Here is a 13,751-nt window from a genome sequence, read left to right on the forward strand (position 1 = left end):
CACTGGGATCGAAAGAGAAGAGATGGACCAAAAACAGAGCTGGACTCGAAGCATTCCAGATGCCCGTTTTGACACTTGTGGCGCTGAAACTTCCAAGCAGTAGTGCCAACAAAGCTTGCAGATGCCCCCATTCACAACAAATTTGTACGATCGACGGAGGAGAATCAGGAAGCAGCGAGTGCGTCATGTTGCTATCGATCATCTCACGGTTGCAGCACCGGAGACGGGCTTGCATGTCAAGGCACCTCCTCTCCTCGTTGCATAATCTTTTTTGACACTGGTGAGGATGATTGCAAGTAGTAAAACGGCAAGTTGTTGAGTAGTGGGCGAGAGTGGTTTGCATGTCACCGGTGACACCGACTTGATCGTTCTTCAAGTGATGAAAGAAAGTAAAGCAAACTGATAATCAGGTTGGAATAAACAAGTTGAGTGAAAGGGAAAAGAGGAAAACTACCGACCTACCGACCGACCTTTTGTGTTGAGTTGAGTTGGAACACTCTGCACTCTGGTTTGCTACAAACAGATATTCCAGCTTTGTCGCCACCACCGGGAAAAAGAGTGTAACAGACGAAATGTCACCTCCAAACTAGACGACGGAGTATTCAATCCAGATCCAGCATAACGATTGATTATATTCGCTGCCAGGCTCATAACGTGCCAGCAGCCGAGACCAATCCAGGATTAGGTGGCCAAATCAGCTGCTGATCAGAAAGTATCCACTGCCGAGTCATTTCGATTAGTATATGCTTCCACTCTGCATCCGTTCTTGACCTCATGAAATAAATGATTATTATGCCTACCACCACAAGCGGAATGCGTCAACATCCAGAATGCTCCTGAATCCCAATCAAACGTATAAAGGTTCTATTCAGCTAATACAGACCACAGATCCATTTCCTTGATTGTTAATAATGCCATGCCAGACAAACAATATGCTCAAACAATAATCATTGAGTGCAATCTATTCAACTTCACAAAATTATATCCAAGTCTTTGACACATAATGTGCTCACTAATAAAAATTTATAATACCATTACCACCACCATGCCACTTTGCAGCTCAGTTAAAGTTATCCTGTCAGATGCAAAACAAGAGTCTTTTTAATGGGGAAAATACCAATGAAGCCAACGTACAACAACAGTTTCAAAATTTCCTGACATTCATGCAGTATCATGACCCTCTGCCCAAGCTTTGACTTCTACATAGGATTCCTACTCCTGAGCTTCTAAACTAGTACTGCTCTGATGCTCGGCTCAAGCTTTGAGTTTTACACAGCGTCCACTCCCGATGTTCTTAATTGGTGCTCAGATACTCCCCCATCAATGAGCTAGAGTGAACTTGATACATGCTGCTAAGTTTATGAGCATGCGTTGTTTCACACTAGGGTATCAATAACAAAGTTTTGTAGAAGCGCATTTCAATTTATTAGCTAAGATCAGCACACAAGCACCCAAAACATCAAATACACATGTCTATGTGTACGCATGCAGGAGTTTGGAAAACATGATTGCTTCAAGAGGGTGTGAAGCAGTAAATTCATTTTACTCCTAATTTTTTACTAAACAAGCAATCTAAATAGAAAAGAGGGGAGCACATGGAAGTATTGCCAGTAATACATCCCATGGGACACAACAAACCTTTTCTTATATTCCTTTCACATCCTTGACTATGGTGGAAGTGGTAGGCATTCCAAGAGCACATCCCAACTTCTAATAAATATAAGTTCAAAACTTTATAATCTTGTTTATCAAATTAAGTTTGGAAATAAGGATGAGAACAACATGATAGTACCAAGATTGTACTAGAATAATCAAAAGATCAATTTGCAACAGCCAATAGAGAAGAAACAAACTTCAACTCAAACCCTCAAACAATAGCTAGTGCTGACAGGTGGACCATGGAAATCATGTCTAATGGGGGCATTCCGTTAGTTACTTTTGAAACTGCAAGTCTTCATTGTAATATACAAAACATATATATGTAAATGCAAAAAAAAGAAAAGAAAAAATCATTCAGGCACTTGCCTGATGCCCAGTATATGGATCTGCCATTGTTACTACGGATGCAAGTGGACAGACCTACACCCTCATCGCGCTTAGATAGTAGTTTACTTTTCTATACATGGTCCACATTAGGGGTAAATCAAAAGTGCTAGGATAGGTTGATGAGTCCGCCAGCCCAATTGCATCCATAACTGTAGCACTCTATCAAAGCGCATTAGAACTAGGACATGGGTACGTCCTGTCCTGTAACTATTTATCCCGTAGTTCCCCAACTCATGTAACCACTACCGAGATAACCACCTTAGGACCTATTTATTGATTAATGAGAGCTAATCCCAAATAGCTAATCAAAGGACTAGTGAACCGAATCAAAGTTAACTCACAGTTGGAACTCAAACAAATAAATACTTTAAAATGCTGAAAATATCTAACACTGGAATTAGAATTTGTCCCAAGGTCATGGTCCCTATCCTTGAACAACTAAAAAGTGAAGTTGCAAAAGGTGGATGAAGCAATAGAAAGAGCAAGTCAAAGATGAGTATGCAAGGTTTTCTACTAGCAGTGCAGAATTTAACGACTTTGATTGCATTTATGATAGAGGCGAGGCATCCTCCAACCAATGAAGGGCAAACCATGGAACCTCCACACCACTGTTGCAAAACTTGGCTCTTAGATTGGTAAATCAGCCCACCTCATCCTCATGTTGTGAAAAGAATTGGAGCACTTATAGCTTTATCCATAGCATGAAAAGAAATAAGCTAACTCATGAGCGTGCAAAAGATTTGGTCTTTGTGCACAATAACTTGAGACTTCTTTGTAGGAGATCGAAAGCTTATAAACAAGGGATAACAAGAATGTGGGATGTAGGAGGAGATAACTTTGAGTCACTGAGTGGTGTTGGGATTCTTGAAGTGGCTGATCTATCTCTTGAAGAACTCGAGTTGGAGAGTGTGTCTTTTGAAGGTGCAGACCTTGTGGAGCAAGTTGAGCTAATTGACGGGAAAGAAGATTATTAGCTACTTAGTAATTCATGATCATCTCAAAGTAATTCTGCACTTTTTGCTTATTATTTGTTATTAAACTTCAGTTATACATTTCCCATTACATATTATTTATAAAATTTAAAAATAAAATCTGTGTCCCTGTGTCGGATTTTTTTTTTTTTTTTGAAAAAGCAGAATCCCTGTGTCCTCATCGTGTCGTGTCGCCGTGTTCGTGTCTGTGCAACATAAGCGCTCCATCAAAGTAGTGCCTTAGAACTAGGACAAAGCCATGTCCTGTTACAATTTATCTTGTGGTTCCCCAATTCATGTAACCACTGTATAAGAGAAACCTTTATTTGTCTTATTTATTAACTATTTAGAGCTAAAAACTAAATAGCTAATCAAAGGGCTTGTGATTCAAACCAAAGTTAGTTCACAGTTGGACCTCGACCAAATAAAGAACTGGCTGTGATGGAGTTACGAAACTGTGTTACAGTACGCATACCTGTGCAAATAAGTGTTACTTAAAAGTTAAAACCATTTCTAATACCTAGACTGAGTATCAACAGCACTGACACCCAATAAGTCACAACTTAAGCAGCGATGGTGATCAGTTTGCTTGCTTAAAAGCAACCGGTAACAAAGCTAATTCTATTACAGTTCGATGCAAACATCCAATGAACAACATTGACATATTAAGGTATTATGATAACGTGCCCACCTTGCATATGAACAAGCATAACAGCTACCACAAGCTAAAATTTTGCTCCTATCAAAGCAACATTTCATCATGTAAATAAAGAATGGTCTGCAACATTTTATCGTCTGAAACAAACAACCGAAATATCTTTGAAGCATTTCATTAACCAAGTACAACAATTAGAAGTTCTCATCATGCTAAAGACTGTAAAAAAGTGTAGGGACATATCAGTCCCCATGCATGCAGTAGATAGATGTCCCATATCAATTTAAAATTGTAGCTTGAGCGCATTTAGTCACGCACCGGAAGCGTCAAGGAATTGCTGTGAACCCGCCATCCAACACAAAGCCGCGGTATACACCATCGCTGTTCCCAGGAACACCGTCCATCCAGTCCCACTTGCCACCGCTGCTCCCCGTCTCATCCTCTTCCCACATTGCAAACTTCCCGTGCACTCGCTTTCCAGAGAACCACACCTTCCCATCACCCCCAAACACCTTCACCTTATTGTTGCCACCGGCAGCAGCAGTGGGCATGGCGTTGCCCTGTGCAGCAGCCTCACAGAGGCCAGTGAAGCAACGGTACATATTGGGCGGCATGCGACCAGCTTCATCCCACTCCATGGTGGCCAGATCTAGACGGAGGATGAGCACTGTGGAGCACGGCGCATCTATGGCGAACGAGGACCTGAGGCCGCCGATCATAAGGACGCGGCGACCGCCAGCCCCCGGAAGGAGGCGGGGGCGCTTGAGGATCTCGAAGACGTCTCCCCAGGCGGCGCGCTCCACGGGCGCCCAGCCGCCGGTGAGCATGGCAAGCGGGCAGGAGAAGAGCTTCCACTGGCTGCGCCACGGGGTGCCCACATCACAGAGGGCGAACACGGCGGCGGCGCCGGAGGCCAGTATGGGGCTCCGCGGCTTGCACGGCAGCGAGAGGGGATGCTTCATCCACTTGCCGGGTCCGGACGGGGTGTAGGACAGCGCGGCGAGGTCCGTAAGGACGAGCACCGTGCCGCCGGGCCCCGCGAGGACGGTGCCGTGGCGCGCCCAGGCGGATCCGAGCGGGGGCAGTAGGCGGTACGTGCCGGCGAAGGGGTTGCAGACGGCGAGCGATTTGGGTGGGTGCGCGGTCGAGGAGGAGAAGGAGGTGGACGGGAGGGCTGGAGGCGAGGGTGATGAGGAGGTGTCGACCCAGAGGTAAAGGAGGGATGTGGAGGACGCGACGGGGGAGAAGGACTGGTAGGGGAGGAAGTAGGTGAAGGGGAGGCGAAGCCAGTGGCGGCGCTCGGGGTCGAAGGCGTGGAGGCAGCCGCCGCCGTCGGGACGCGGGTGGCGGAGGATGAGGAGGCGCATGGTGGGGAGCAGCGCGAGGAACTGGGAGGAGAGGGTCTCGTGGAAGAGGCGCGAGACGGGGCGGCACAGGACGGCGTCGCGCAGCTGCAAGCGGAGCAGGACGTTGCGGAGAGCGTCCGGCGGCAGGCGGTGGATCGGGGCGGGAAGCGGCGAGTCGGAGCCGGTGTCCATGGTGGATGGGTGGGGAGGAGGAGGAGAAGTGGTGCGGGCGGTGGTGGTGGTATTGGAATTTGCAAACCAGGAGGCGAGGCGAGGCGCCGGTGGGGGTGTTTCGGTCATTTCAGTTGGCCCGTAGTCGTCGAGTGACATTACTTACCCACCTTTGGTGGATCGACCCGCTCGCTGTTTGCAGTCTATGCTCGTGGGTCCAGCAACCTTGTTAAGTGTCGTCCAATGTGCGGGTGGCCCATCGGTCAGTGAGATAGGTCCCTCGTAGGCGGTGGGTGGTGTGTTGAGGAGCGATGCTTCTTCCGTCTGACCGGGGGCCGTTGCGTCTGCGGCTCCATCTCCACCATCCGTTACTCCCTTGTCTTACTTGTTCTTTAGAGTCGCTGACAAGTTGGACCAGTATCTGTGGGCCGCACATGTCATCGAAGGAGTATGCTCTGGTGTGTGTGTCAGCGGCGAAATGACCTGGAAATCGCAGAGGAAAAAGGTGGCGTGCCAAGTGGGGCATGGCAACATGCGGCGGAGGACCGGACCCAGCTGTCTGGGTAGCGGAGGACCCAGAACAGTGGGCCTAGGCCTGGAGGCCCATGGGCTTTGTTTATGGGCTCAACTGGCATGCCAGCCCAGGAGAGGATCTTCCACCTCCATCCACCACAGCTAGGTCTGTGCAGTCCAAAGGTTCACTGCATGTAGAAGAAGAAGAGGAGGAGCATACAGTACTTGCCAAGCTTTCCACACCGGCACCGCGCACTGAGCTGGACATCAATGACCATGTAGAGAGAGGCTCACTGCAGTCCATGTTCATTGACACATCGGAGCAGAGCAGAGCAGGTTCAGGTTGGATTTGCCCTGCACCCAGTTGTCACTCTAGAATCTGCATGTTGTGACCGACGTCTGGAACATAAACTCCATGAGCTCCGGCTCGATGTGGATCCTTACATGGCCGTCGTCCTTGCTCCAGCTTCGATCTGCATCCACAACCAGGGAACACATGCACAGGGCGGCGCCAGCACCTGCCTTGGTGATGAGTTTCTTAAGGACGATGATAAACAACATCGGGGAAAATGCTGGATCGCAATCCATTCAGAAGAAGCCGCGTTGAGGCCGTCGAGAGGGATTCAAATTTAGGCCTCAACAATCCGAAAAACCTGATTTATCTGTTCTACCAGCGTGGACCGATAAAAAAACCATACCAGCCAAACTTTTTTGGACCAAATTTCAAAAACCGGTCAGAAAACCACCCCAGCCGCCCAGGCGTGAAACCTTGTCCCCAAAATCCCCAATCCCCGCCCATGACTCGGCTTGTTCCCGTCCCCCGCCGCCCTACGGCCCTGCGGCGTGCCCCCTCCAGCGCGCAATAGTATCACACATCTTGCGCCCCCGACGAGTCCAAGTGGTCATCCCAGCCACCAGAGGCAGGAGCGACGGAGGGCCCATGCAGCGCCGACACCGAGGCAATCTCCGAGCGTCGTCGTGCCGCAATCGCCGAGTACCGATGTCGAGCACCGGCCTGCGGCTTGTGGGAGCTTCAGAACCGCGACCCCACCAGCCCTCAAGTGCTTTGGCGCTCATAAGTCCATATCATTATCTAAGAAATAAAGCAGTTGTTGTGCTGAGAAGGACATGCAACTTCATCCAGCTGTGTTATTTGTGTCTGATCAACTGATGTCATTGTCTTTATGCATGTCCTCATCACTTATCCTCATGTTATTTCTCAGCATCTGATTGATTAACACGGCACATGATAGATGACTTAATTGATTAAAACTGAGTTCTGACGGTGCACAATTGTAGGCTTGCAGCTCCCTATGGCATCAGGGGGAGTTGAGGAGCGTCCTCCCGTCGAAGGAGCTGCTACTGAGGGAGACGAGGGGCTCCATGGCAAGGACAAAGGGAAGGGTCAAGCTATTGGTGGCTGCTCCGGCGCATCATCAAGCGGCATCAGTGGCAGAGGCACAGGAGGAACAACAGGTGCGACTGCGGTGGTCATGAAAATAGGTATAATGCATTTTGCACATTACTCAAGATGAGTGTGCAAGCAGATTGCTATTTAGCTCACGAAAATAGATTGCTATTATGTAGATTAAGATGTATAACACAGTGACAGATAAGGGCTATTATTTTCATCTGTTGCAAGATTTGGGGATATAGAAGATGTTGAGATGAGATGCCCCATAATTAGATACAGAGTTGTTCATTCCTTTGGTTGGCCATTATAAAGGTATTGGTGCATGTGCTTGTGTGGATGTTTTGTTGGCGATATTTTGGAATAAAATTATTTATTTTGGCACTTTGTTGATGATATGTGCTTTAAAATTTAAACATGTAACATTTGAGACTATGCTTTTTTTTGCTTAATCATGTCAAAGTACTATGCATTTATGATGGCATTGTTATATTCGGTGTAACGAATCTATCTAATGTACTATGAATTTATGATATTGTCTCGTATCTATGTTGTTATATGCAATTTATGGTAATTAATTTATTATGGATAATTTTTAGCAAATTCATACTATTTTTTTAAATTGTTTGAATTTAAGTTTGATAATCCGATATATCATGTTTACTGGTGACCTGGTATATTTTATTTACCGTTAATGAAAACTTACATTGATAAGATGATGAAACTGATCCGGTCACACCACCTATCACCAAAAACACGTGTAAGATAAGATCCCCTCAGTCACACCACCTATCACCAAAACCAAGTGTTCAGGTCCCCCTCCTCTCCTTCATGCAAAGGCCATTATTATCCATGGAGTCAGATACATTCAGGAGCATGTTAGCAAGATAGAAGCAGAATCTCTACCACTAATAATTTTGCGTTGCGTTGAAGATGAAGATTATATCTCTGCTATAGTTTTTTTCCTCTGCTATAGTTTACCTTTTCATATATCTCTGCTATAGTTTTTTTTTTCTTTGGAGACCACGGCACCGTGTGCTGCCTGTGTGCAGCTGAGCTGACTAGCTAGTATATGCAAGGGGCGCGTGCTCAACAATTAAAATAAAGGTTAAACTAGTTGACTGACTGCTTGGAGCACCCAAGGGGCGAGGTCCCGACTGTTAGACTACTCCCAATGGAAGGTTTTATATTTGTGTTTTTAAGAGTGTCATATAAACAAAAGCGTATTTAGTTGGTGGTTGAAATAGTCTCTTACAATACATTATTTTACTTTATTATTTCATATGTAATACATGCAAAGAGTAACTATGTTAGAAAGAGTGATTAGGTGGTTTCATCTACATGAAACGATTTTCTTCTCTGTTCATTACTTCTTTGCCATATCATAAAAAATACTGAAATGTCGCTCTATTTAATGAGAATGAAACTCTCCCATTAGGAGTAGTCTAAAAGGCAATGGCAATGGAGGTCATGCAGTGCGGAGCAACACAATAATTATACACCGAGAAAGAGAAAGCATGGCCGGGGCTAGGTAGGAGTTAAATATCCATCAAGGATGGCAGGAAGAAGAAAGCGATGAGGAGGCTGCGTAAAGCAAGCCAGCCGGGGGGGCAAGCTAAGGCAACAAAATGAAAACCAAAAGGGAAGGAGACGATAGGATAGAGAAGGATTAGAGCGGTGGCTTTCGTGTGGAGCGCGTGCCTGCTTATCGCGCACTCCCTTCCATTTTTAATTTACTCCCCCGCAAATGCTCGATCCCTCCCTCCCTCCATGCATCCATCTCTCTGCTCTGCTCTGCACTGCACTGCACACCTCACCTCACCTCAGCTGGTTCACGAGGGCCAGTGCCCGCCGATTCAGCACTCACTAGCCCGCCCCGACACACCCCACGCAAATAATTCCCCGTCACCTCGTGCATTTCCCATTCCATCGTCACTAGCTGCTGCTGCTGCATGCGCGCGCGGGGCTGCACCTGCATGCACCATTGATCATGGAGGTCGTATCATCGCCCGCGCCACCGCCCGAGCTCTCTCGCGCGTACCTAAACAGTTGACCTACTTTTCTCGCAATCGGTCCATCGCGGCAAGTACTCGATCGATCGTCTGCGCGCTTTGATTTGTTCCCATAAAAAAAAAGGAGGGGCTGCGATTTGATGCTGTATATATGTGTCTCTCTTGTCATCTTCCCGTCAAAGTTTCTGTCTGCTCAAAGCACTCGATCTCTTCTTTTCATTTGGCCGGATTCTAAAGAAACAAAAAGGAAACAGTCTCTCCGAGAGGGATGCATGCACAGGTATCCTTAATTAATCTTGATTAGATTTTTTCATTCTGCTTAATTGGGATGCATTGATCTACGTCGTAGATGCGCATCGGCTGTTGGCTAGATGCCATTCCAAACTTCTAACTAAATTATGTGCGGAGCAGCTAATCTCGATCACTAGCTCAGATAGCCTGAGATAATTTGGAGATCATGTCCTGTCAGTTACTCACTTTACAGGCCAAAGAAAAAGGCCGGGGAACACACAAACACCTGCTGTGTAATGCAACGGCAAAGCTAGCTAGCATGCCATTCCTTGCCTGCTTATCGTCTATCCTTAATTCTTCAGTTCTTGACGTCTCTTGACGTCTATCCTTAATATATATATATATTATCTGCCCAAGAGATAAGTACATATTTATTTGCAACGTACCTGTTAACAATAATCTTGATCTGTTCGACGTAATCTCTAGCTCTAATCAATGAACACCCATTAGAGCGGAAGCATGATCACATATTTGAGCCAGTAGAAGCCATAAGGCGTGTAGATCCCTCGAGGAAGAGACACGATAGGGTATTGTACAAGTTGATGAAGTACAGTGCAGTGCCATCGTTGTAATTGATGCAAATGCGATCGCGTTGTCGATGTAGGTGTGTTGGTTAGTGGTATTGTTGCCGGTGTCGTGGAGGCGACAGTGTTGAAGAAGTGGCGGCAGTCTTCGCTCCATTATTAGTGCTCCTTTTGATCTCGTTAGGGTTCTAGGTGTTAGGATTTAGGCAAGAACCTCACAGGAACTCGTCACTCATTGTAGCTCTGCACGGAAATCGTAACCATTTGTTGATTGTGCCTCCGATCAAGAAGCATGAGAGAGGGAATTGTGACCCCCTTATTTCTCGATTTCGGTTAGCCGTTAGCCGAGATCACATCAACAGTACCAAATCCATATATACTTTTTCGTAGGTTATTTCTTCGGAGGTACCTCCAATTGTTGCTATGTATAAAAGGGCAGCGGTCATGTGATAATCACTGGCCATCACAGAAGACTGAAAAAGCTAGACCTATTCAGAGTAGTATTTTCCTGGTACGTGGCTATATATAGCTGTCCATTGACCATAACCATTTGTTGGTTACGCCTCCAATCAATCAAGACGCGTGAGAGAGGGAATCGTTACCCCCTTATTTCTTGGTTTCCGTCAGTCATTAGCTGAGATCACACCAACAGTACCAAATCCATATATACTTTTTCATAGGTTATTTCTTCGAAGGTACCTCCAATTGTTCCTATGTATAAAGGGGCGGCGGTAATGTCATGTGATCATAAGACTGAACAAGCTAGACCTATTCAGAAGTAGTATTTTCCTGGTACGTAGATATATATAGCTGTCCACTAGTAGTAGCTAGCTAATCGATGGCAAAATGGACAAGGCAAGTAACCCCCGTTATAGAAATTTGCAAGGTGCTGATCCTGATCGCGCGTGTGTCATATTATAACGCTCATGCATATATATGCGCAGCGATATATACTAGTATATGTGTATCATCCATCGTCAAACCCAAATTTAAATTAATGTGCAAGATGATGTGCTTTCTTCTCATCCAGATCCATTGTAAGTTTCAGAAAAAGAACAAAAATGTAGTGTCTATGGCCCAACATACACCTGCCAAATGCAGCATGCATGCATTATTCTGTTTCTTTGTTCATCAAAAATTGTCAATTGCAAGCTCATGGCCGGCTTGGACGATCTGCTCTAGATCGAGCTAGCTAGGTAGCTTTGGTTCTATAGTGCTCCATATACATCGTTGTGGATTGCGCATATATACAATCGGCAAGCACAATTGGCATGGCAAGCTAGCTTTATGATGCGTGTCGATGTCCATGGGTGGCCACCGAAATCGGAGGAAAAAAAGACTCTTTTCCACCAAAAAGGAGTGGATCCCCGCACTACTGCAAAAAGAATGATCACTGCTAGTTTTAAAACCACATCACTATCAATTTTGGAACTGATAATGTTTATTCGACACTGAAAGTGAAAATCTATCACTGCCGGTTCTAGAGCCAACAGTGATAGATGTTCTGGGAGCTAAAAAAATGGATCGAGACGGCTTGAAATCAAGTCAGCTCGGATCCCGCACCCATCGTCGCTCCCGTTGAGCATCACTCCCGCCACCGCCGAGCTCCTGCACAACAATATAACGCGGCAGCTCGAAGGCCGCCGCTACAGCACATGCTCGACCACCACCGCGCTTCGCTCGGCTGCGCTGCTGCTGTGGATCCCGCCGCCACGAAGGATCCTGCCACCGCCCATGCTAGAGGTGAGCAACACCGACTACGACTCCTGCCCTGGCTTCAGCCCCCTTGCCACCTTCAACACTGGCGATGACGTCGTCCCGCTCCCAACCGCTGACACCACCCGCTACTTCATCTGCGGTGTGCCCGTCGATGGCGTAGCCGGGCGCCAGGGCCCCCGCGGCCGGCGGCTAGGCGGTGCCTCCGGCAAGCTCGGCGGTCGGAGAGAAGAGGGAGTGGAGTCATACTGAGATGGAGGAGAAGAGCTCGGCAGCCGGAGAGAAGAACTCGGCGGTCGGAGCTTGATCCATTGGGTGGGTGGTCGGAGAGAAGAGGGAGAGATGAGGGAGGGACTGAGCGGGCGCATGAGGATAAGACAGCCATATTGAGCGTGTGAGGATAAGGATCGAGCCAAACGGACGGACGCGAGAGGTGCGAGCCAAAACGCTATTCCATTGAAATTTTGGATCCGGGCTAGACTTCAGTATCGATTTGTATAAAAACTAGCACTGATACTATCAGTACCGATTTTTATTACAAACCAATTTTTAATAGTTTTACCATGGTTCAAGTGTGGGAGGATAGGAACCAACAGTGATACACTTTCACTGTCAATTTTTTCATAACCAGCAGTAATAAAATGCTACTTATAGCTGATTCGGTAGCAGTGCCCACTCATGTTGAGTACTTGGCCACGCGCACGCAACAAATTAAACCTCCGATCCTGCAGATGAGAGATCCGATCTACTTACTATAAAACGGGCCACAATGCAAGCTAGCGTGTGTCCGCCACACTATTGCCACTCCTACTGGAGTACTATTTATCACTCCATCACTCACAGTCCGGTGAGGTCTCCTTGTTAAGTTGCGTTGCTAGCTACTCTGCCAAGTTTTGTGCTGCGAGCTAGACTAGATAGCACTCCAACGTACGTACACAGATTGACCTTGCCATGGCCATGAACGTCGACGGCAAGGTGGACGCCGAGAACCCGGCCCTCTCGTGCGTGGACGACGACGAGTCGTCCTTGGACCTGGCTGCGCGCGCCAACTGGCTGCGCGCGGCGGTGCTGGGCGCCAACGATGGGCTGGTGTCGACGGCGTCGCTGATGCTGGGCGTGGGCGCCGTGAAGCCGGACGCGCGCGCCATGGTCGTCTCCGGGTTCGCGGGCCTCCTGGCGGGAGCGTGCAGCATGGCCATCGGCGAGTTCGTGTCCGTGTGCTCCCAGCGCGACGTGGAGATCGCGCAGCTGGAGCGCGACGGCGGGGAAGAGAAGAAGGCGCTCCCCAGCCCCGTGCAGGCCGCGGCGGCGTCCGCGCTGGCCTTCTCCGTGGGCGCGCTCGTGCCGCTGCTGGCGGCCGGGTTCATCGGCGACTACAGGCTGCGGGTCGGGGTGGTGATCGGCGTGGCGACAGCGGCGCTGGCCGCGTTCGGGTGCGTGGGCGCGGTGCTGGGGCGTTCCCCAGTGGCGAGATCGTGCGCGCGGGTGGTGGTCGGTGGCTGGGCCGCCATGAGCGTCACGTTCGGGCTGATGAGGCTTTTCAGAGCCAGCGGCATATGAGCCCCCTCACGCTTTTGGCGTGGCCGCTCTAAATCTGCTTATGCTTGTGTGCGCGCATCCATCTGCTCTGCTAACCATGCATAGATGATGCACTCGAATCGATTATATTATTGCTAGCTCCCCTCCCCTTGATTTCTTTCATCAATTCCCTTGTATCCATCGTCGATCGATCATATCTGTCGTCGTCGTTGCATGCATGTGATGCAATGTAATTCTCTCGATTGTGACCGGCCTAATTTACTGTTATATATAGTTAATAATATTGTGCTTTTAATTACTAGCTACTGGTCTAGCAGCTCTAATGATTTCCGCTGTCTTGCAAGTTTGCCACTGGTGATCAAGTGAGTTTTTGGCTTTTTGTATGCTGACAGAGACGAGACGCGCCCGTATAATACATTGCATGCCCAGTCCGGTCCGGTCTCCAGTCTCCTACGAATTCGAATTCCATGGTGCCACCAAAGGCAAAGCACATCAGCTGGAAGCACAACAGGAACGAAAATGCATGCGGTTTGGCCTCTCTGAATATAATGCTGCT

The 13,751-nt window shown here is 47.8% G+C and overlaps 2 protein-coding genes across 7 annotated transcripts; one reads left to right on the plus strand and one right to left on the minus strand.

Moving 5' to 3' along the window:
- Positions 1-658: 658 nt before the first annotated feature.
- On the minus strand, positions 659-5,582 carry LOC133925313 (SKP1-interacting partner 15-like). 6 transcript variants are annotated; one of them, XM_062371236.1, is made up of 2 exons: positions 3,991-5,582; positions 659-796 (listed from the first exon to the last, which is right to left on the minus strand). In XM_062371236.1, exon 1 carries the CDS (start codon positions 5,346-5,348, stop codon positions 3,999-4,001), a length of 1,350 nt encoding a protein of 449 aa, XP_062227220.1. In that variant the 5' UTR covers positions 5,349-5,582; the 3' UTR covers positions 659-796; positions 3,991-3,998. The 6 variants fall into 6 exon arrangements, with proteins under 6 accessions (XP_062227220.1, XP_062227217.1, XP_062227216.1 ...); XM_062371233.1 differs by having other exon boundaries at positions 697-836; XM_062371232.1 differs by lacking the exon at positions 659-796 and adding an exon at positions 865-1,075.
- A 6,839-nt stretch (positions 5,583-12,421) lies between these two features.
- LOC133923719 (vacuolar iron transporter homolog 5-like) lies at positions 12,422-13,478 on the plus strand. Its single transcript, XM_062368999.1, has one exon. The coding sequence runs from the start codon at positions 12,608-12,610 to the stop codon at positions 13,214-13,216; it is 609 nt and encodes a 202-aa protein (XP_062224983.1). The 5' UTR covers positions 12,422-12,607; the 3' UTR covers positions 13,217-13,478.
- The last annotated feature ends 273 nt before the right edge of the window (positions 13,479-13,751 follow it).

This window comes from Phragmites australis, chromosome 7, assembly GCF_958298935.1.
Source record: "Phragmites australis chromosome 7, lpPhrAust1.1, whole genome shotgun sequence".
Classification (NCBI taxonomy): Eukaryota; Viridiplantae; Streptophyta; class Magnoliopsida; order Poales; family Poaceae; genus Phragmites; species Phragmites australis.

Excerpts from the sequence above, each read along its gene's own strand:
- LOC133925313 (XM_062371236.1), bottom strand. The coding sequence starts at position 5,348 with ATGTCACTCGACGACTACGGGCCAACTGAAATGACCGAAACACCCCCA.
- LOC133923719 (XM_062368999.1), top strand. The coding sequence starts at position 12,608 with ATGGCCATGAACGTCGACGGCAAGGTGGACGCCGAGAACCCGGCCCTC.